Here is a 24,181-nt window from a genome sequence, read left to right as displayed (position 1 = left end):
ACATGTTGGCATTCATAACTCTGCCCACTAGACTCCTCTTATAGCTAAAATATCATTTTTGGGTGGACTGTCCCTTTAAGAGTCTCATGCGGTCTCCTAGTCATGATGTCAGTTACAGATTGCGCTCATTGGCGATCTCTGTGCTTGCCGGTATTTGGAGGAGCAGCTGGGAATGTTTGCCCTGAAGGATGAGGGAAGACCAGAAAAACACAGATTATTTTTAGAAGTAAGATGTAGAATGTTCAGGGAATGTTACTGTCACGCTGCGATACAAACCCCTCTCTGCGTTACGCCATGCGCACCATTCCTGCAGCCTGTGACCTTTTCATGTCCCTGCTGGGACTGCGCAGGGGGTCTCCCCGATACCGAACATTCCTCAGCCAATCCCCTGCCATCCAGCTGTGCATACTTCACACATCATCCATAATAAACAGCTGAGTGCTGGGGATGCCTGCTGTCCTCCATATTATTATCATTGTAATTCATACAGGAAAGGCAGAGGCCTTGGGTGCTTTTTACCTGCATTTGGAATTTAATGAACATATACAGTCATAAATCTCCCACCTGAGCTGTGCTCCAGAAGCATAACAGCACCCATCCCAGTCAGACTTTGTACCACTGCCAGCTAGTAAATCTTCCACCCCCTCCTAAGCTGTACACTCGCTATTTTACATTGTAGCAAAGTGTAATTTCTTCAGTGTTGTCACATGGAAAGATATAATAAAATATTTACAAAAATGTGAGGGGTGTACTCACTTTTGTGAGATATTATATATATATATTACACATACATACATATTTAAATATTATCGTTATTATTTTATTATTAAATATTTTTTCCATGGTGTTATTCAGGATTTATTCAGGATGTATTTTGTACATGTTCATGGTCTAATCCTATGCATTAATTCTTTTCCAGCTCTTTGGCTTTGTGTACGCCTGTTATGTGACCAGCGTGTTCACAGAAGAAGAGGACAGCTGTGAGTACGCCCCTCTAAAATCCTGGCTACAAACACTGGCCATACACTATACAATCTGATTGTACAATCTGCTGTAGTTCTACCAACAATTATATAATGTGATGGTTGGCCTGACTGGATATAATATGAATGGATTGTTCAGGTTTTGGTAAATTTAAAGCAGATTGTACAATCAGGTTCTAGTGTGTATGGCCACCTTTATGCATCAAGCCATTTCCTCTTTTTGTTATATTGGAATGGTAAACCGAAAATGAAAGTTGCTGTAAGTGAAAGGGATACAAATGCCATTCATGACTATTATTGTAGAAGCCCCCAGACCTGTACAGACGCCAAATGCCTGATTTTTATCTGCAGCTTGTTGTGGCCATTATAGGCTAAAGGAGGCTTAAAGCGTCTTTACTTCAGTGATGGACGGGGCGGAGAAAAGTTAGGGCCCCTGTCAGGTTTTTATTGCTGTGTTAATAATCACCTTGGTTTATGATGGTGACTATTGTCACTGGGATATAAAGTAAGGGGACACCCAACGTTTGACAGTTGTCACCAGAAAAGGAACAGAAGGGGAATCCTCTGATGGGGAGGGGGTTAGACCCTCTGTCAGGTATTTACCAATGTTTGTGTCCCCATTGGAAAGATTCTTCCTCTACTAGTACTGGCCTCTATTGTCATGGAGATAGAAAGTGATGAGAAATCCAACATTTTAGAGTTGCCACCAGATCAGGAATAACGGGGACAACTGTCGGGTTATCGCTGTCTGTGCCCCCGTTTGTATTGGGGATTATTGTCACCGAAACAGAAAATGAGGGGAAATCCGCAAATTGTCACTAGAACAAGAGGTGAGGCAACTCCTTCAATGGGGACACCTGTCCAAAGTAACTGAATCTAAGGGCTCCTCTGAAAAGTACTCCAGATCACTTTTCAGAGGTGTTGGAGAGGTGGTGAGGATGTGATATATCGCCTTTTTAACCCCCTAAATGCTGCACTACCGCACCACAACCGTGTGCATTCTGGCCCCTATTCACTCAAATGGGTCTCATTTGGCAGTTGGTTGTGCCTGTTGGATGCAGTTGTGCCCACTTAATATAACGTGGGTATATTTCCTGCTGGAGCCCTGACATGTGTACACCCCTGGCTGCTGCCATTGTAGCCTAAGAAGGGAGCGGTTGGGAAGGGTGGCACGGTAAAAACGTGGGTTACATTTGTGAGGCAAGGACAAGGTATTGAGAAATGTTCTCCAGGGGTTTATCACATCAACTCACATACAGGTAATGAGAGATAAAAAAATGAGAAGAGCAAGTGATAATCTCACATCAATGGGCCAGGCAGGTACCTCCCCATCTGACCGCTCAGGAAAGGACCTATGGATGGGATAGGGAGGGCCAAGACACATGACAGGTCATGCTGGTACAATCCAACCCCATGTTATCTCTGTGCCCACACGTTACAATTTATTTGGACAATAGCGGTCTGACCTTCATCACATTTACCTACAGCTATGAATGCCCCTCCTAGGCAGTCCGCTCAGTGTGTATTCAAGGTGGCCACACATGTGATCATTCAGTCCATCACACAATGTGACTAAAATAATCACATTGAATAGGCATCATAAACTACAGATCCTCCATCAGACCGATATCCCCAAAATAAACCCTCCACCCCCACCCTCTGTTGGATGGAAAGCTGTCGATTGATTTGAACGCAGGAAAGTCAGAATTATATACATTGTTTCTGATCATATGATCAATATTATCCTTTAATTGATTATATATGCGACTATAAAGAACAAGTTGAATTATAGACCACTGACCATTTTGATCTGTGTACTGGGCTGTCACTCGATTGACACTGGCACATTAATTGGCTGCATTTTATTGATCATTTCTGATCCATCAAATGAATATCTGTGTTTGTGTCAGACTACCGATCATAATTTAGATCGATTAAATCATCTTTTCTGATTGATCATATTTTCAGTCAGTACTGCATGTGTTGCTGAAAATTTAGTTGAGGATGAATCACTTGCTTGTGATCTCTTGAAGCTAGCTAGATCGATCACAAATAAATACATATATGGCTATCAAAAATTGAGCGCAACTCAATACATGTATGGCCACCATAAATTGATCGCAAATCAATACATGTATGACCACCATATGTAAGTCAATCACAAATCAATAGGAGTATGGTCACTTTAAATTGATGATTTATGGTGGTCATTCATGTATCGATTTCTGATCAATTTATAGTGGCCATACATGTATTGAGTTGCGATCAATTTTTGATAGCCATATTTGTGTTTATTTGTGATCGATCTAGCTAGCTTCAAGAGATCACAAGCAAGTGTGTTGCCACTATAAATTGATCACAAATTAATACATGTATGGCCAGTATAAATTGATCACAAGTCAATCTATGTATGGCCACTATCAATCGCTCACAAATCAATAAGAAGACTTATCAATAAACTGCAGTCATTGAGCATGGACTCCCATATTGTTGAGTGGATTAGGCAGTGGCTGAGTGACAGACAACAGAGGGTTGTAGTCAATGGAGAACATTCAGAACAAGGTCAGGTTACCAGTGGGGTACCTCAGGGATCTGTACTGGGACCAATTTTGTTTAATATCTTCATAAGTGATATTGCAAAAGGCCTCGATGGTAAGGTTTGTCTTTTTGCTGATGACACAAAGATATGTAACAGGGTTGATGTTCCTGGAGGGAAACGCCAAATGGAAAAGGATTTAGTAAAACTAGAAGAATGGTCAGAACTCTGGCAACTGAAATTTAATGTGGATAAGTGCAAGATAATGCACCTGGGGCGTAAAAACCCAAGGGCAGAATATAGAATATTTGACACAGTCCTGACCTCAGTATCCGAGGAAAGGGATTTAGGAGTAATTATTTCAGAAGACTTAAAGGTGGGAGGACAATGTAATAGAGCAGAACGAAATACCAGCAGAATGCTTGGATGTATAGGGAGAGGTATAAGCAGTAGAAAGAGAGAAGTGCTTATGCCGCTGTACAGAACACTGGTGAGACCTCACTTGGAGTATTGTGCGCAGTACTGGAGGCCATATCTCCAGAAGGATATAGATACTCTAGAGAGAGTTCAGAGAAGAGCTACTAAACTAGTACATGGGTTGCAGGAAAAAAACTTACCAGGAAAGGTTAAAGGACCTTAACATGTATAGCTTGGAAGAAAGAAGAGACAGAGGGGATATGATAGAAACTTTTAAATACATAAAAGGAATCAACTCGGTAAAGGAGGAGAGCATATTTAAAAGAAGAAAAACTAACACAAGAGGACACAGTTTTAAATTAGAGGGGCAAAGGTTTAAAAGTAATATGAGGAAGTATTACTTTACTGAGAGAGTAGTGGATGCATGGAATAACCTTCCTGCAGAAGTGGTAGCTGCAAATACAGTGAAGGAGTTTAAGCATGCATGGGATAGGCATAAGGCTATCCTTCATATAAGATAGGGTCAGGGACTATTCATAGGATTCAGATATATTGGGCAGACTAGATGGGCCAAATGGTTCTTATCTGCCGACACATTCTATGTTTCTAATACATGTATGGCCACCATATGTAAATCGATCATAAACCAATATGTCTATGGCCACTATAAATTGATGACAAATCAATACATGTATGGCTACCATGAATCAATATGTGTGCAGCCACTATAAATCAATTAGAAAATTGATACATGCATGATCATCCTAAATCAATCACAATTTGATACAAGTATGGCCACCATAAGTATATTGATCACAAATCAATAAATGTATGATACATATGTAAATCGATCATAAATCAATATGTTTATGGTCACTATAAATTAATGACAAATCAGTACATGTATGGCCACCGTAAACTGATCAGAAATCAATACATGTATGGCCACAATGAATCAATGACAAATCAATACATGTATGGCCACTATAAATTGATGACAAATCAATACATGTATGGCCATCACATGTAAATCGATCACAAATCATTATGTCTATAACCACTATAAATTGATGATAAATCAATACATGTATGGCCACCATAGATCAATATGTGTACAGCTACTATAAATCGATCACAAATTGATACATGTATGGCCATCATAAATCAATCTCAAATGGATACAAGTATGGCCACCATAAGTAAATTGATCACAAATCAATATGTGTATGGTCACTATAAATTATTAACAAATAAATATATGTATGGTCACCGTAAACTGATCAGAAATCAATACTAGTATGGCCACCAAGAACTGATCAGAAATCAATACAAGCATGGCCACCATAAACTGATCAGAAATCAATACATGTATGGCCACCATAAACTGATCAGAAATCAATACAAGTATGGCCACCATAAACTGATCAGAAATCAATACAAGTATGGCCACCATAAACTGATCAGAAATAAATACATGTATGGCCACCATGAATCAATGACAAATCAATACATGTATGGATACAATATGTAAATTGATCATATGTATTGTCACTATAAATTTAGGACAAACCAATACATGTATGGCCACCGTAAACTGATCAGAAATCAATACAAGTATGGCCACCACCAACTGATCAGAAATCAATACATGTATGGCCACTAGGAATCAATGACAAATCAATACATGTATGGCCACCATAAATCAATACATGTATTGCCACTATGAATTGATGAGAAATCAATACGTGTATGGCCACCTTTACATTGACCAGGAACTAAGTAGCTCCCCTTCCTGTAGTACCATCCAATCATTGGTAATATATAGGAGATTGTTAGGTGTGTGGCTGATCATACAATGCAGACATATCTGGAGTACAGAACACAACAGCTCTGTCAGTGTCAGATATTATTGATGTACAGCAGGGGATGTGGGGGAGGGGGTCTCATTAGCGGAGCCCCCCCTAGGAAGGAGAATTTCCATGGATGAATGTGATGAATCGGAGGTCCCGGATGTGTCCTCGTTATTTTCTGGCTGGAAGAGCTCCGGGCTCTTTAATAGTTGCCATCACGTGTCCCTTGATTAACCCAGATTCTGGGGACAATCAGTCAGTGTGTGGGAAAGGGGTGGAGAGGGAGCCACACAGGAATTCACAGAGGAGCGGATTATTGGGGGGAGGGAGCAATTAAAGGACCACAGCCTATGAAAGACAAGGGAGGGGGGGGGGGTAAATTCCTTGGAAAGAGCTTGGTAACAAAAGATATTTGATGCAAACTCGATCCCTGTGATCTTATATCTATCACTGGTATTTATATAGTGCCAACAATTTACACAGCTCTCTACATATACATCAGTCCCTGCCCTTAGGAGCTTACAATCTAAGGTCCCTATCACATATGAGGGCCATTTAACCTACCAGCATGTCTTTGTAGTATTGGAGGAGCTCCATGCAGATAGTGTCCTAGCTTGGGTATAAACCCAACGCTCCGGTTCTGCAGGGCAGAATAGCTGACCACTGAGCCACTGAGCATTGACTGGGGGGTCCTACAGACACAAGGTCATCGCCCGGACCAGCCCCCTCCCCCCTCCCATAGTCTATAATGACCGATAACACAGCTGGTGTACTGTACAGTGATGGCGGCTTCCCAGAAGGTTATATCTAAGAATCATTTTTTTATTTGGGGTCATTGAACCTTCATTTCCCCCCGGGCGTGATCTGTATTGTCTGTCATCCATTCTTCCCATGTCTCTGCTCCTCCCCTCCATCACCCTGCATGCCGTCTCATTGTTTTTTGTTGCTTTTATTTTGGGATTTTGTTTCTTTCAGTTGATTTCATTGGTGGATTTGATCCATTCCCCCTCTACCATGTCAATGAAAAGTCCAATCACCCGCTGTTCAAGCAGAGTTATTTGTAAGTATAAGATCGGCACTCTGCGGTCTGCCAGGTCTCTGCCAAGATGCCAGCCAATCAGATGCATACCCAACCGGACTTTACTGACCAATCACACCTTTTGTTGTTAGATTCTGATGGATGCAGGCATATAATTGGCTGCTGTGGCGTCACCTGTAGAGCTGGCTCACCTCTGAGCCAATGTTCAGCATGTGTTAGAATAAATACACTGGGGTTGATTTACTAAAGGCAAATAGACTGAGCACTTTGCAAAGTTGCAGTTGCTCCAGAGCTTAGTAACTGAGGTGAAGCTTTTCTGTACAAAGAATAACCAATCACATGCAAGGAAAAAAAAAAAAAAAACGTAATTTCTCTTTCGGTTATTGACGGACACAGCTCCTGATTCTAACCATTGGGTTATACTGCCCCCTACAGGAGTGGGACACTAGGCAGGAAAAAGCTTGACTATGCCTATGGGCATTCCCAGGGGGTATACTCCCACTCTCAGCTATAGGCTCTCAGTTTTTTTCTGCCTAGTCAGGAGTAAGGACCTAGTTCCTTACTGGGATCTCTGGTCCTGGCAATTTTTTCATTATAAATGGAATTTTTTTTTCCTCTTTTATTATTTTGTTCCTGTGAGAACTACAATCAAGTGCCGGACAGGGCGGCGAACTGGATAATATAGATCCTTAGGGTCCCCCCCCCAGTCCGGCCATCGAGCGCGTGCAGACTGCAGCTCCGCAATAGGTCGGCCATGACCTAGTCATACTGGACGGGGGCTGGCCTGCAAGTTAAACGTCTCGCAAGGACGCATACAAACTGGCTTTGGCCTGAGTCGCAGTGTTTCCTTCTGGCCAACAGCACCCACATTACAATGGAGTGGTGTCCTGTCCGGCGCAGTGCCCACCCTGTTCCTGGTGTGGTAAGTAGCTATGTCCCCCTCTCCCCCTGGAGGGTTTTTGGGTACCATGTGGACCCCTTCATGGGATGTTCGGACCCCCGGGTTCCCCTCCTTCCCGTCAGGCACAAGAAGTGTCCTGGTGGCTCTGGAGGTAGCTAGATTTCTAAGGTGGGCAGGACGGTTTGTTGCAGCCCTCTCCGCCTTACACATTTCAGGGGTGGAAACTGGCAGGCGGATTACCTCAGTCGGCAGGCGTTGGTCGAAGGGGAGTGCTTCCTTCATCCAAAGGTGTTGCAACAGTTGTATGTCCGGTGGGGCATCCCCGAGGTGGATCTGTTGGCATCTCGGCTCAACAGAAAGGTGCAAAGGTTTGTGGCTCGGTCACAGGATCCTCTGGGGGGACACCACAGATGCGCTGGTGGCCCCGGGGGGTCAGTATCGTCTGATTTAAGCCTTCCCTCCTCTCAAGCTTCTACGCAGGATCGAGGCAGAAGGGATTCCAGTCATCTCAGTGGCCCCGGACTGGCCTTGCTGGGCATGGTACCCCAATCTGGTGCGGCTGGTCGCCGACGTTTCTTGGAAGCTTCCTCTCAGGGAGGATCTGCTGTCACAAGGGCCAATCTTCCATCTTGCTTTACAGTCGCTAGCTTTGATGGCTTGGCTGTTGAACGCCAGGTGTGGATGGATAGATTTTTTGTCTGAGTCGGTGATTCGAACGCTGTTAAAAGCTAGGAAATCTACTTCTAGGAAGATCTACCATCGTACATGGAAGCCATACATTGCATGGTGTGAGTCTCTTGGGGTTCATCCTCACTCTTTTTCATTGGCTCAGATCTTGACCTTCCTTCAATGGGGGGGTTGAGCAGAAACTGGCCTTGAGTACTATCAAGGGTCAGGTGTCGGCCTTAGCGGTCTTCTTTCAGTGGTCCTTGGCCACATACTCCTTGGTACGTACTTTTCTTCAGGGAGTTAGGCACTTGACCCCTCCAGTGTGATCTTTGTTGCTGCCTTTGGTGCTCTGTCTTCCAGAAGCCTCCTTTTGAGAATCTTCAGAAGATTCCCCTGCTTATGCTGTCCCAGAAGGTGCCCTTTTTTTGGTGGCTATCACCTCTGGGTGATGGAATTGGCAGTGTTACCCTGTCGTTCACAGGGAAAAGGTGGTTCTTCGCCTCTGTTCATCGTTCCTTCCTCAGGTTGTCTCTGATTTTCATTTGAATGAAGACATTGTGTTGCCTGCCCTGTGTCCCAGGCCAAAACATCCAAAGGAAATTGCCTTGCATACCTTGGATGTGGTCCGGGCAATTAGGTGTATCTGGCAGCTACGGAGTCTTTTAGGAAGTTACTCACTTTTTGTGCTCACAGATGGACCTCGGAAAGGGTTGTCGGCTTCCTCTGCGACCATTTTCAGATGGATCAGATGGATGGTGGTTCAGGTCTTTTCCATCCAGTGTCAGGTTCCTCCTTTCCCAGTCAAGGCGCACTCTACTCAGGCGCTTAGTGCCTCCTGGGCCTTCCGTCATCAGGGGTCAGTGACGCAGGTTTGCAAGGCAGCCTCCTGGTCGTCGGGACCCACTTTCACAAAGTTCTTTAAAAGTGGATGTGTTGGCATCTGTGGATGCTTCCTTTGGCCGCAAGGTTTTTGCAGGCTGCTATTTAGAGGACCTGCTCCTCTTTGAGGGTGTATTGGTTTTTTCAGGTCAGCTCCAGTTGTTTTGGTTGAGCTCCTGTTTACCTGGTTGGCTATAGTTAGCCTTGGGAGTTTATTTTTCGCTGTTCCCACCCCTCATGTTTAACACTGCTTTGGGACGTCCCAATGGTTTAGAAGAGAAGGAGCTGTGTCCGTTAATGAATGAAAGAGAAAATGGGATTTTTGACTTATCATAAAATCCATTTCTCTGATGTTCATTGATGGACACAGCTCCCACCCCTCTGTGGAGTTGTAATTCTTCTGACACGGCTTGTAACAAAAGTACCTATAGCAGAGAGAGGGAGTATATCCCCTGGGACTGCCCATGGGAATAGCCAGACTTTTTTTCTGCCTAGTGTCCTGCTCCTGTAGGGGGCAGTATAACCCAATGGGTTTAGAAGATCAGGAGCTGTGTCTGGCAATGAACATCAGAGAAATGCATTTTACGGTAAGTCAAAAATCCCATTTTTTGCTTGCACATGATTAGATGATGGAAGTCAGCAGAGATTTCCCTTATTTACTAAGCTCTGGAGCAACTGCCCTTTGCAAAGTGCACAATCTATTTACTATAGTAAATCAGCCCCAGTATAACATTTCTGGGTGAAGCTCTGGCACGTTTTGGTTTGATCTATAATCTGCTTTAACCACCTAAATGCCAGCCCGTCACCCTCCTTCATTACCAGACTGTTTTTCAGTGACATGCAACACTGTTCCAGAATTTTTTTATATCATTTTTTACCAGATAGGGATTTATTATGCTTTACTCTATAAAGGAAAGAAGACCAAAAATGTAATACTCCCCCAACACCACCACCAACCCTGACCTCATTGGTGGACAGTGACACTTTAGCCCCACTGTCTATTTCAATAGACGCAGACAGGGCAGCTCGAGAGTGAGCCCACACAAGTGCCCCCCATAGAAACATCATTGGTTTGCCAACATACCAGGACGATACAAAAATCAGAAGTGCCACAGTATTTGGAGCGGGGGGCGGGGCCTGCCCCACTGTCTATTTCAATTAGGGATCGACCGAATATCGAGGGCCGATATGCACTTTCCCCATTATATCGGAATCGGCCCCGGATATTGCCGATATTTTGGGAAAGTGCTGTACCGGAGTGATGCCTGCAGCTAGAGGCATCACCCCGGTACCAGCATCCATAGCCGACGGTTGGCTGTCATTACAAGGAGCGGAGTGGAGACCCAGGCAACCAGCCTGCACGGCCGCCGAAGACCCGATCAAAGCCCCATTTGGCTCTGATCGGGTCTCCATGCAAAAACACAGAAGTTATGTCATGACTTCACTTCCGGGTACTTGGCGACAAATTCAAAAAATGACAGCATTCCAAACAGCCAAACTTGGCGTTTTGAATGCCTTTAAGTGCAGAGGAGGGGTTTTGGGGCCTTTTAGACCCCCAGATCCCTCCACAAGAGTACTTGTGAAGTAAAAGAAAAATACATTTTTTTTTTTTTAAATGTACGAAAATATCGGCCTATACCGATACGCAATAAAAAAACTATATCGGTCGATCGCTAATTTTAATAGACGCAGAAAGGGCAGTATTTTGTGCGGGGCCTGTCCCACTGTCTATTTCAATAGACGCAGACAGGGCAGCTCGGTAGTGAGCGCACACAAGTGCCCCCCATAGAAAGATCATAGGTTTGCCAACATACCAGGACATCTCAAAAATCAGAAGTGCCACAGTATTTGGAGTGGGGGGGCGGGGCCTGTCCCACTCTCTTTCAATAGAGGCAGACAGGGCAGCTCGGGAGTGAGCCCACACAAGTGGCCACCATAGAAAGCAGCTTTCTATAGGGGCAATAAGTGTGTGTGTGTGTGTGTGTGTGTGTGTGGGGGGGGGGGGGGGGGGATCCAAGAGCGCTGACAATGGCACTGTTCAAATTGATGTGACACCAACTTTGCGGTGCCGCATTGATTTGAATAAGTGGTACATGCACTCGTTTTGGCGATATTGGGTGCGACTTCAATAGACATCAGTGCATGAAGCCGAACAGATGTCTTCAAAGTTGCACCCAAAGTCACCATGAAATCGTGTCATTTCAAAGCCGCACTCAATATGAACGGAGGCAAACAGAACGCGTGTTAACCCATGCATTAACGCACTGCAAGAATGTAAAAACCCTAAATCCACCCATTTTTGCTGATGAACCAATTACAATACTTTCATGAAGCAACGCTTGTGTCCAGAAGCAACTTACTGCAAGAGTTTTTTTTATTTTACAGCTGGGTGGAGCACCCCTTTAAATATCAATTATGGCAAAAGTAGTCTTTTTTTTTTTGTAGCTGAAACATCCTTGTGCCCGACCGCCCTCCAGGTATTGGCTTACAAGCCGGGGCGGTTCCGTAGCATAATTCCTCATTTTTGGTCCATCTCATCTATAGCTTGGTGTGCCATAAAAACAGAGAGCCATGCCTTGTGCGAAATCCCCGAGGCGGCCCCCTGCGCTCTCTGACAACCTACAGTAATCACAAATGTGCACTAATCCTAAACAAGAATGTGATTGGTCATTTGTATCTATTTTTTTTTATTTTATTTACTACAGTCATTCTTTTTTTATTTTATACGGTAGGGAATCCTCCGCTCTTACCGTAAAGAATCCCTTCCTCAATTGACGGTAAACTCCTTTATTTTCCATACACAACTAATATTTCTGGTACAGAAAAAATGATCATAAATCAACAATAACACTGATCGATGATTCACAATCAGACCGCATCATCGTAGTTTTTATGCGTCTGACTTTCTCTTGTCTTCACCGCAGGCCGGCGTAAGTGAGAGGACCCATCCAGCGCGGATAGGGGGACGCCCGTCGCAGCCATGACGCAGACTCAGCGTTGGACTGAGGAGTCACCAAGAACCGGGACTGTTAACAATGCACCACAGCAAAGAGACAAAGGACTGCGCACTTCTGACTGTTATTGGGTTGGTGCCCCCGCCCGTTCTTCCGACCCCCCACCCTCAGATCCCCAGGCCTTCTCTGAATCCAATGTATGTAAAGTCATTGTTCAATATACAGCACCCCAAACGTAGTGTGCGCCCATCGTTCGGGGGGCACAGCCCGTTCATACAAGGGTTTGTTTTTCTTTTTTTTTTAAGTTTTAATAAAAATTGTCACATTAGATTGTTTACCGTGTCAAGCGACCGCCTTACCAGCATTGCTTCCGGGACAGGATGGTCGGTTATCTGAGATCCCCTGCGGATACTGATTGCGGTCCTCAGAACTGCGGCATGAATCTTTAGAACTAAAAAAAAATTCATTTGAGCGATTGAAATTTATTACCGTGGGGTCGTGTCACATCTATTTCTCTAACCGTACAGTAACTGAACGATCGCACACCGTTTCCTGTAGTCGCAGACTTTTGACATAACCGGCTCCGCAGCCAATGTAGGATTTAATCCGTTATAAGACGGTGGGTTGTTTGTTTTTTTTTGTTTTTTTAGGATAATAATTTGTAAAGAGAAAAAAAAAAATTGTCTGAAAAAAATCGGTGGCAAGGCCAGCGATCGCTGTCCTGTGTATATGGGTGTCCTGAATGCCCATGTGTATAGCTGTGGACATACACGCTACCATTTTATCAATGTACAGTTTGTTAAAACGATCGAATAAACAATAAAATTGCCATAACTCCCCTTCTGATTTATTATAGACTGAATTTAGATCGGATTCGAATAAACTGAGGTGGGGGCAGAAAATGAATCAATCGTGTTGCATTGATCAGCATCACTGAAATGTTAATGAATTTAGGTTTAAAAATGTAAGCCTGGATTCCCAATGGTGCAATGCGGGAAACACAGCAATTCCTGTGCAGGTTCCCGCACCGCCTCAGAATCGCAGGCAGTACACACTGCGCTCTGCCAACCACTGTGGGTGTCAATAGTTAATGACACCCCCAAATCAGTTAGCAAAACGCAGTGCACACATCATAGTTTGAACTGGATGGACTGGTGTCTTTTTTCAACCTCACTAACTATGTAACTATGTAAGTGCGAACTGTGGAATCTAATGGCATTGGGTCTGAATACCCATGCGATCCGATTCCAGTGCGGACCCGAACAAGGGTCCTGTACCATTTTGGTGCGAAGGCGATGCGATTTCAGTCATACAAACTGTATGGCTGAATTCACACTGCATAGAAATCGCATGTAACCTGCACAGGGATGCGGTGTAAATAACATGCAATGTCTGTAATCGCATTAGTGTGAACCCAGCCTAATGCTGGCCATTCACTAGCCGAAAAATCGTTCAAAAATCTGTCGTTTGTTTTTCGTCCAGTTAATGGGCACAAACAGAAAATTGGTTTTAACTTTTTAGAGCTGAAAATTCGAACAGTTTGGAAAATTCTTCCGAAAGATAAATTGAAAGGTTAATGTGTTTATCACCCAAACTGTTTGCACTAGGAATATGTGACCAAACGAACGAAAAACTGATTCATTTATGTCCATTGAACGATTTATTATTACATGACGGCACGATAGTCTGCTCTCACGGCCGATTTTTCGTTTTTCGAAAACGTGTTTGATTTTCGGCTAGTGTATGGCCAACATTAGACCTGTTTCACATGGGCTTCAGCTTGTATAAGCAGTGCAAACAGCAAGCTTTGTTGAAACATTTAAAGTGCGCTTCACCTCATGTTCACACTGAGGGGGGGGGGGTTTGAAATTGTGCGAGTTCAGCTGAACTCGTAAGATTTCAAACGGGCATTTCAGTCTGACTTCGGGGGGAGGGCGATTTAACAGATATCTGTACGGGTTCATGCACAGGTGTCTATTGAAATCACCCCCAAAGTCACCCAAAGTAGTGCAGGTACTACTTTTGGTAATCAGTGCGGCACAGCAAAGGCGGCGTCACGCCGATTGGGACAATGCCATTGCAGGCAATAGGCTGCGATTTGACATGTCAGATTGGCCCGATGTGAACGTGGGCTCAACTCCAGTTTGTGAATGTTGAACACAGATTTTAATGGGAGTGCTCTTTGCACTTTAACCATTTGAAGTCTTTTCTGGCACTTTTAAGTTTACAAGTTTGAATCAATATTTTTTGCCAGGAAATTACTTATACTTATAACCCCCCAAAAACTAATATATATATATATATATACACACAAATTTTTTTTATAACAAAGACCCTAGGGAATAAAATGGTGATCGTTGCAATTTATCTCATGTATTTGTTATATACATACATATACATATATATATATATATATATATATATCCCAATTTGTTTGTAAAATATCAAAGATGATGTTACGCCGAGTAAATAGTGAGGTCGAAAAAAGACATCAGTCCATCCAGTTCAACCTATGATGTGTGTTTGCTGTTAACTGTACATTGTATACCCCTGTATGCTGTGGTCTTTAAGGTGCCCATCTAATAGTATTTTGAAACTATCGATGCTCCCTGCTGATACCACTGCTTGTGGAAGAGAGTTCCACATCCTTACTGCTCTTACAGCGAAGAACCCCTTAAGTATTTTAAGGTTAAACCGTTTTTCCTCAAGTTTTAGGATTTATACCTATAAATAAAATACACAAATCCCCCACGCTACAGTAGAAAATACTACTCAATGCTGCTACTTCAGTGTTAAATATACAAATAAAGGGGAAATCCAACATGCAACACTCAGTCCATGTAAGAGAAACCAGTAGCACAAGGAGACATAGCACTCCCTGAAATAATTGCATAAATCACACAATCTATACAAAAAAGAGAAGTGAGCAAAAGTCCATCAATAAAAGTGAAAAAATAGTCCATCAATATAAACAGATGGACTTGGAAGAGACTGTAGTATCCCATTGTGAACCAGAAGAACACCTCACACTCCACCATGAGTAGGTGATCCCACTCCCAATGAAATGGCCACTCACCGGAACGAATTGCGTTCCATTCTCATGGACAAGGCAAATTCACTTTACAATTTATCCCGGTCATCAAGATGCTTGGAACCATTCTTCTCTAGTCTCTACACCTCCTCCTCTCTGAGTTGATAGTCCGGGTATATGCAAAAAAATATATCCTCCACTAGTGTGATATTGTTTAAACAATCTTAACATTTATTTTAAAACCTCCTCATATCCACTCACATTTTCATAGGTAAAACTCACCTATAGGGCCGTACTGGGGATATCCTGCAGATTGTACCCTCTCCACGCTGGTAAACGATCCTTCGGAGACACCAGTCAGTCACACTCAGCCGTTTCCGGAGGCCGTGCAGTCATGCAGATGCGTTTTGGGATTTCCGACTTTGTCATGGTGGGGGGGGGTGCTTCTGGTTTACATACCAAACACTGTTTACATATGCGTATTCAACCTACATATACATTCACTTTTGCGCACGAGCACGGAGAGATGGGGGGGGGGGTAGACTTAGTTTTGTTTTCTTATTTTATTTTTGTTACCACTTTTATTCCTATTACAGGGAATGCAAACATCCCTTGTAATAGAAACAGGATGAGAGGTCCTCTTTATGGAGAGATCTGGGGTCAAAGACCCCAAATCTCTCCTTTACCTTTGAAAGCCAAAAAAAAGTTAATCTTTTGCTTTACAAAAAAAAAAAAAATTATCCCCACCCTGAATGTGAAGTGACGTCTTGACGTCGCTCTGGTCCTCCAAGGCCAAAGAGACAATCAAAGTTGATTTGGCCTTTTTTCACCTCTGATCAGCTGACCGCACCGTCGGCTCGTTTGTCGGGCACAACCGTGAGAACGGTAAGCCAGAGAAACGCGAGGGGGGGGGGGGGGGCGACCGTCTGAAAGCAATCCAGTGGCCAATTTAAATGGCAGTCCCTCCTATTAGGACCTGTGTTCAGCATTTAGAAACTGGAGCTGAATGGTACCCTAAAGACTTCAACAAAGCCTTCTGTTCACACTGCTCTTATACTAGCTGAAGTCTGTGTGAAACATGTTATTGTGTTTTTTTTTTTTTTTTTTTTCCCCATTGATCTGAATAAGGCCCCTTCATACTTGTCCTCCAGCTTGGGACTGCAAAATCACATGACAAGTCATACTTCATGATTTCCAATGCATAGCATTCATATCTGTGCGACTTGAAGTCGCAACAACTTCAAAGTAGTCTCTGCACTACTTTGGGCTGACATGGAGGTCCATAGTCCTCAAGACTACATAGGCGTTGCTTCAAGTCCAGTCAAAATTGTGGCAAAAATCACGTGACTTTTAAAGTCCCGCAAGTGTGAAAGGAGCATGCAGACCGTTCATTTAATCGATTCAGTCACGTCAAAATGGATGAAGTGATCATCCTTTTTCATCCGTGATCAGTTTTTTTTTTTTTTACATCCACCACCAATGCAAAAAAACTATCAGTTTACATTAGTTTTTCCTCCAATCCATTTTTTTTTTTTTTTTTTTTTTTTTTTTTTAAACGTAAGAAAACTAGAGCTTTGATCAGTTTAAAAAAGAAAAAAAAACAGAGGATCATCAATTTACATCCGTTTTTCCATAGAGCTGCATTGATGTCCATTTTTCATCTGCCAACGGATGGATGAAAAACAGACAAACGAACAGCAGTGTGAAAGGGGCAAATGGTATCTTTTACCCATCATCCTAAATCCACTTTCCCATGTGCGTTCCATCAATCGAATGGGTTGTTACCTATAAGCCCCCGTTCACATAGCAGGTCAAATTGCAGCCAATTGTCAGCAATGGCACTGTCCCAATTGGTGCAACACCGTACTGATTTCCAAAAGTAGTTCCTGCACTACTTTTGGTGACTTCAATAGACCTCTGTACATGCACACAGAGGTCTTTCGGGTCTGCCCCTGAAGTCAGACTGAAATGCGGCTTTGAAATTGTGCGATTTCATCTGAACTGACACAATTTCAAAGTCACATTCAATGTGAATGAGGGCTCAATCAAATAGTTCTTAATTGGGTTGACCAATTAGGACAAAGAAAATGATTAGTGTATGGCCACAACAAAGCTCACCCCACACATTGCAATCTCCTAGACTTGTAAAATATAAAGGCGGTTTCATACAGGTAAAAAATAGAATGAAAGACTTCCTTTACATTGACTCATGATAAAGGACACAACCAGTCCATCCCCATATCATAATCTTAGTATATTATCTTATCAGTTGGACTTCCCTTTATTATATGAATTGATGTATTAGGAGTTTTGCACCATTCGGTGCAAATAAAATTTTAAACCACAGACCCTCCACTTGCTCGATTTAGTAAGCTTATCGATTTAGACACCAGCAAGGTCGATCAGCTGCGGCAGAACTTTGATTGCTTCTGTCTTCGATCCAAACAAACTAATACAGATTGATTAAAACGCCGTTTTTAATAAATAGTTTCGGATGAGATTTTCAATCGATATCGCATGTGTTGCTTTGTTTGATCTTCTGATCAATAATGAGTCACCGGTTCACAAAATCATACCTAGATCAATCACAAATCAATAAATGTATGGCCACCTGTGGGGCTCGTTTACATAAGACTGGATACATGGTGCATAGTTTTTCAGAGGGTACTCGAACCCCTAAAAGCTGATGTCACCACATCACAACTATGGGGTTTATTTACTAAAAAGTATATTTACTGTGCACTTGGAAGTGCAGTCACTGTAGATCTGAAGGGAACATGCAAGGGGGAAAAAAGACTGAATGTTTGCTTGTACATGATAAAAGAGCTTCCCCTCATTTCAGATATTCCCTTATATACAGGTGCATCTAAAATTAGAATATCAAAAAGTTAATTTCAGTAATTAACCACCGGAGGATTTTGCTGTGTTACGTTCAGGCCACTTTTTGCGATTGGGCACTGTGCGAATTTAACTGACAATTGCGCGGTCGTGCAACGCTGAACCCAAACGAAATTTACGTCCTTTTTTCCCCACAAACAGAGCTTTCTTTTGGTGGTATTTGATCACCTGTGCAATTTTTGCGCTATAAACAAAAAAAAAAAAAAAAAAAAAGGAGCGTTTACTTTGAAAAAATAACAATATTTTTAACTTTTTTATATGAAATCCCCCCCCAAAAAAAAAAAAAAAAAAAAAAATGTAAAAATCTAAATTTTTTGGCCAATTTGTTTTCTGCTACCTATGTTTGGTAAAAAAAAAAAAAAAAAAAATCACTAAGCATATTTTGATTGGTTTGCGCAAAAGTTATTGCGTTTACTAACTAAGGGAAAGATTTGTAATTTTTGGTGTTTTTTTTTTAACACGTAATAGCGGTGATCTGCGATTTTTTTTGCGGGACTGCGACATTGCAGCGGACAGATCGGACCCTTGACTGACATTTGACACTTTTGGGGCTACCAGTGACATTACTGCAGTAATCAGTGCTATAAATATGCACTGTTACTGTAAAAATTACACTGGCAGGGAAGGGGTTAATTTTATTGGAGAGGGAGGGGTTATTAAATGCCTGGTGCTTACTGACGTGTGTGGGGGGAGGTGACTGAGTGACACAGGGACAGATGGGATGTTCAGCTATGCTGAACCCTGCAATCTGTCACTCCTTGTCACTTAGGAGATCCGCCCACTCTGTTTACACAAGCGGGCGGATCTCCAAACTCGATTCCCCGACGATCGGGGAAGAGCAGCGGCGATCGCCGCCGCTCCTCCCCTGGCCCAACTCCCGCTGTGACTGAAAACAGTGGGAGCTCGCCTCCGGCGGCGCGCGAGCACCTACAGGGGGAGGAGTCCAGCGACGTAGGTCTACGTCGCTGGACAGAATCGAGCCACTTTGCCGCAGTACGGTCAACGTGACCGGTCGGCAAGTGGTTAAATTCAAACTCCTATATTTTCTATAGATGCGTTACACTTCATTTCTTTCTTTTAATTTTGATGATTATGGCTTACAGCTAGTGAAAACCCAAAATTCAGTAGCTCAGAAAATTAGATTACATAGGACCAATAAATAAAAAAAAGATTTTGAATACAGAAATGTGTTAAGAAGCATGTCTCATGTACAGTATAAAAATGCACTCAGTACTTTAATTTTGCATGAATTACTGCATCAATGTGGCATGGAGGCGATCAGCCTGTGGTTCTGCTGAGGTGTTATGGAAGCCCAGGTTGCTTTGCTAGCGGCCTTCAGCTCATCTGCATTGTTGGGTCTGGTGTCTCATCTTCCTCTTGACATTACCCCACAGATTCTCTATGGAAGGGATCTTCAAACTATGGCCCTCCAGCTGGTGAACTACACATCCCATGAAGCATTGTAAAACTGACATTCAGACATGACTAGGCATGATGGGAATTTTAGTTCCTGAAAAACTGGAGGGCCATTGTTGAAGACCCCAGCTCTATGGGGTTTAGGTCAGGCAAGTTTGTTGGCCAATCAAGCACAGTGATACCAGGATCCTTAAACCAGGTATTTGTTCTTTTGGCAGTGTGGACGGAGCCAAGTCCTGCTGGAAAATGAAATCAGAATCTCCATGAAGCTGGTCAGCAGAGGGAAGCATGAAGTGCTGTAAAATTTCCTGATAGGGTCCTTTCCCACAGGGCGGATCGTATTTTCCTCCGCTCTGGCACTTTTTTTACACGGACGACACTCTGGAGTGTCCGTCCCGTATGTCCGTTTATCATCCCATCCGTTTGCGGATGATAAACGGACATAATGTATCTCTATGTAAATACGGATGTCACAGCTGACATCTGTTTTTTTAAAACGGAAGAAAAATCGGGTTCTGTTCCAAAAACGGAAGAGATCGGAAAGGATGCAAATCGGATGTCAGCAGATGGTCATTCGCTGACATCCTCAATCCCATTGACATGCATTATGTCCGTTTTTCATCCGCAATTGGATGGGATGAAAAACGGACCGCCCGTGTGAAAGGACCTGTAGAGGGCTGCACTGACTTTGGACTTGATAAGACACTGGGGCACTAGCACCAAATGACATGGCTCCCAAAATCACCACACACTGTGTGAAGTTTTTAATTTCATTTGGAAATCAAGGTCCCAGAGTCTGGAGGAAGAGTAGAGAGGCACAGAATCCAAGTTGCACAAAGTCCAGTGTGAAGTTTCTACAGTCCATGATTTGGAGAGCCATGTCATCTGCTGTTGGTCCACTGTGTTGGGACTAGGCTGGCAAGAAAATGCACCACAAGAGGACTGACCACTGCCGCTTCCCTGCCATGCTCTTCATATGAAGAAAATAGTATTGTAATAATGTGCCTTCCAGAGGCGTAACTAGAACCTTCAGGGCCCCGGTGCAAGAAACCACAAAGGGCCCCCCAGACCCCTGGCCGGGGCTCTTCCCTACAAGTCTGGTGCTCTTCCCACTAATCCTGGGACCCTTTACTCTCGTTGCGGGGCCCTCTATTACAGTCCCGCAGCGGGACCCTTTCACAAGTTCTGCATAGACAGCAGAACACAAGTGAACTGGATAGGCGGAGTGGCAGGGGCAGCATACAGAAGAACCAATCTCCTCCATTTTCCTCCTGCAGCTACAGGAGGAAAAAGGACAGTGATTTCTCTACATGCTGCCCCCGCCGCCCCTCCTATCAAGGTTTACAGTGGAGCCACACAGGCCCCCTGGAGCATGGGGCCCGGTTGCACTTGCACCCCCTGCAACCCCTGTAGTTACGCCCCTGGTGCCTTCTGACACCCTTTATTCCACCTTGCTGCCCCCTGTATACTCTTACAGGTTGGACCCAAAATTTAACATCTGTGCAGAAAAATCAAACACGTTTCACATGAAATAGGTAGGTTTTAATACAGATTCCATTATTTCACACCAATGTTCCTTGAGCTGTAGATGGACATTTCAGGGGTTCCACAAGATAAGACTTTTGGCCAAGGATTCCTCCAAGGTAAAAAGGTTGAGAAACCAGTTTCCATTTTATGGAACAGTTAACAGAAGGATCTGAGACGTAGAGGGAGCACCCAAACCTCAGGGGACACAAGTCCAGAATTAAAGCTCTTGCTGTTGGGGGTATCCAAAATAGATCAGGATCTGCCTATAAATGTTGCACATGGAGCAAAAGTTGGATGCTTTGAGTCCCAGCTAGGGAAAAAAAAAAAATCTGTAACAGTCCATATACCTGTTCCAAAGAACAGATTCTGGAAAAAAGTGCATAGCAACAGAATGAACTAAGCCACTAAATCAGCCTCTCAACCTTTTCAACACAGAGGAACCCTTGAAAAAAACATTTCTTGTCTCGGGGAACCCCTGCTAAAAATGAAAAATCTACAACTCATGACACATTAGTGTGACAGTCAGTGGGAAGAATGCTCCTTACTTTTATTGGGAATAATAACCCCTTACAGAAATAAACTGTACCTTTAAAAAGGTTTAGCTTTAATGTGTGGGAAAGGTGCAAAAGCAGATGAGTGAATGAGGACATTCTAGACTGCAGCAGGTGTCCCTGGTTGAAGCCTAAACTGCGACTGCTTGACAATACTGCCATCTAGTGGTCATATAGGGGCACAACAAGTATAAGCAAGCTATTGCAGTGGACTAGCTAAAAGTGTGGAACTCCAGCCCAACCTTTTATTTATAAAAAGTGGATACCTCCTACTGTTTATTGCCGCCTGTCTCCACTGTGGCAATCCTCTACTTATCTGTCCTAGGGTAAAGAACCACTTGACCTCTGGAAGATTTACCCCCTTCACAACCAGGCAGTTTTTTGCAATATGGCACAGCATTACTTTAACCGACAATTGTGACGCTGTGACCAACTCAAATTTATGTTTTTTTCCCCACAAAGAGCTTTTTGGTGGTATTTGATCAACTCTGGGTTTTTTTTTGCAAAGTCAAAACTTAATTTATTTTTTTAAAACCCAGCTGCCATAACCCCGGTCATTTTTTTTAACTGCCGGCGGGCCTCTTTCTTATAAGGGTGGTCCCAGCGGCGGATTCCCCGCGGGATCACAATTAGCCTGGGTTCACACTGGGGCAACTTGTCAGGCAACTTAGCCGCCTGACAAGTCGCGCTCCATTCATTGCAATTGAACCGTTCTAATAGGAGCAACTCAAGTCGCTCTGACTTAGAAAGGTTCCTGCACTACTTTGGGGGCAACTTGCATTGACTTCCATTAGAGAAGTCGTTTGCAAGCCCCGCTGAAGTCACGCTGCGGCTTCAGAGTCGGCCGACTTTGAAGCCGCCCCCATTGTGAACTCAGACTTACGGTGGGGTGGGCAGAAGTGATTACATACGCAAGTTGCGCCCACATATGTAAAGGGTGTTCAAACCACACGTGAGGTATCACCACGATCATTAGAGCGACAACAATAGTTTGAGCCCTAGACCTCCTCTAACTCTAAGCTGGTAACCTGTAGAAATTTTTAAAGTGTCGCCTATGGGGATTTTTAAGTACCAATGTTTGACGCAATTCCACGAGCGTGCGCAATTTTTATGCATTACATGTTGGGTAGCTATTTACTCAGCGTAACATTATCTTTAACATAGAAAAAGAAAAAAAAAAAAAGTGATTTTTTTCCCCCAAAAAAATTGCATTTGGAAGACTGCTGCACAAATATGGTGCAATAAAAAATATTGCAGCGATCTCCATTTTATTCTATAGGGTCTCTGCTAAAAAATCTATAATGTTTGGGGGTTCAAAGTAATTTTCTAGCAAAAATTAAAACTGATTTTTATCTTGTAAACAAGTGTCAGAAAGAGCCGGGTTCTTAAGTGGTTAAGTAAATTTCCCCAACTGTCACAGGAGGCATGCTAAAATGGACCAGGACCTGTTCTGACAATATCACATCACTCGGCCATACAGAAGAAGTCAGCAGCAGGAACCAGCACCTTCCATACTAGAAGAATAAAGTTATACTTTTACCAAATGAAAGACTGACCACCATGAACATCTTTCTATAGTACATCATAGCCTTCCGCTACATGTTAGAACCATTTTAGTTTAGATGCCAATAGCACATTACATATGAGACATTTTGTAATCAAAAATACTTTATTGAATACCACATCATAAATTAGCTGAATGTCACATCATAAATATAAGTTGGCCACAGGAGGCCATCGTCATTAAATAAAAAAAAAGCACAGGACTGCAAATGACAGCGCTACTAGCAAAAAAAAAATTAAATATAAAAAAATAGGATCACACTACCACTCCAGCATGGACAGAAAACGATTGCCTTTTGTAGCCCTGTACACAGATTCCTAGCTGCAGGAACTGGATGCTTCAAGAGACCAGCTCATTGTTCAGTGATTGGATTCAGGCGGGGTGACCATGCTTGATGTATCCAGTGATGTTGAAAGCCTTTCTATTCTGGTCCAGTATCTTCAGTACCGAGTCAGACCTGGAACAAGTATGCAGATCAGAAACACTGAGAACACTTTTTCTAAATGTTCAGGCAATAGGCGAGTGCACAGGGTGTGCCGAAAGTGCCTGGGCACACCCTAATCACCCCATGCCTATCACTGTGTGCCAGCAGGAAGATGGCAAAGGTCTCCCACTCTGCCATAAGTAGTGCTTGTGCACCTTTCACTGATGGTCCATACATGTACACACAGATGTGTGTGTTTGAGCTTTAGTGTGCACACCCTAATGCAATAGGCTGCGCACACCTATGGTTCATTCCCAGTTCATGTGATGTGCGGGAATCTGAGCCAATGGTGGGCAGTTCTGGATGATTGAGCCCTGTTGACCTCCGGCACAACAGTAAGCATCACTATACGTTAAGGGTGCCACGATGACACCCACTGGAGGGTAGGCAAATGATACTCTGCATGCATCCACAGTATCAATCTTTAAAAACCAATGCAGGGTATCAAATCTAGCACGCAGTATATTTTCCCATTGTATTGG

General features: G+C 43.2%; 1 protein-coding gene across 3 annotated transcripts in view; it reads left to right on the top strand.

The window, feature by feature from the left end:
* Window positions 1–12,361, top strand: part of NKAIN4 (sodium/potassium transporting ATPase interacting 4) — a 77,223-nt gene extending 64,862 nt beyond the window's left edge. The window contains exons 5-8 of one of the 3 annotated variants that reach the window (XM_082271970.1): window positions 920–980; window positions 6,762–6,846; window positions 12,007–12,051; window positions 12,199–12,361. In XM_082271970.1, the coding sequence (XP_082128096.1) occupies window positions 920–980; window positions 6,762–6,846; window positions 12,007–12,049 (189 nt within the window). In that variant the 3' untranslated portion in view covers window positions 12,050–12,051; window positions 12,199–12,361. The remainder of the gene's footprint in view (window positions 1–919; window positions 981–6,761; window positions 6,847–12,006; window positions 12,052–12,198) is intronic. The other 2 variants (XM_082271971.1, XM_082271972.1) reach the window with 2 other exon arrangements.
* Window positions 12,362–24,181: the final 11,820 nt, after the last annotated feature.

Source organism: Pelophylax lessonae (genome assembly GCF_965119305.1).
Source record: "Pelophylax lessonae genome assembly, chromosome: 11".
NCBI lineage: Eukaryota > Metazoa > Chordata > Amphibia > Anura > Ranidae > Pelophylax > Pelophylax lessonae.
This window is presented reverse-complemented; position numbering and strand designations above follow the sequence as displayed.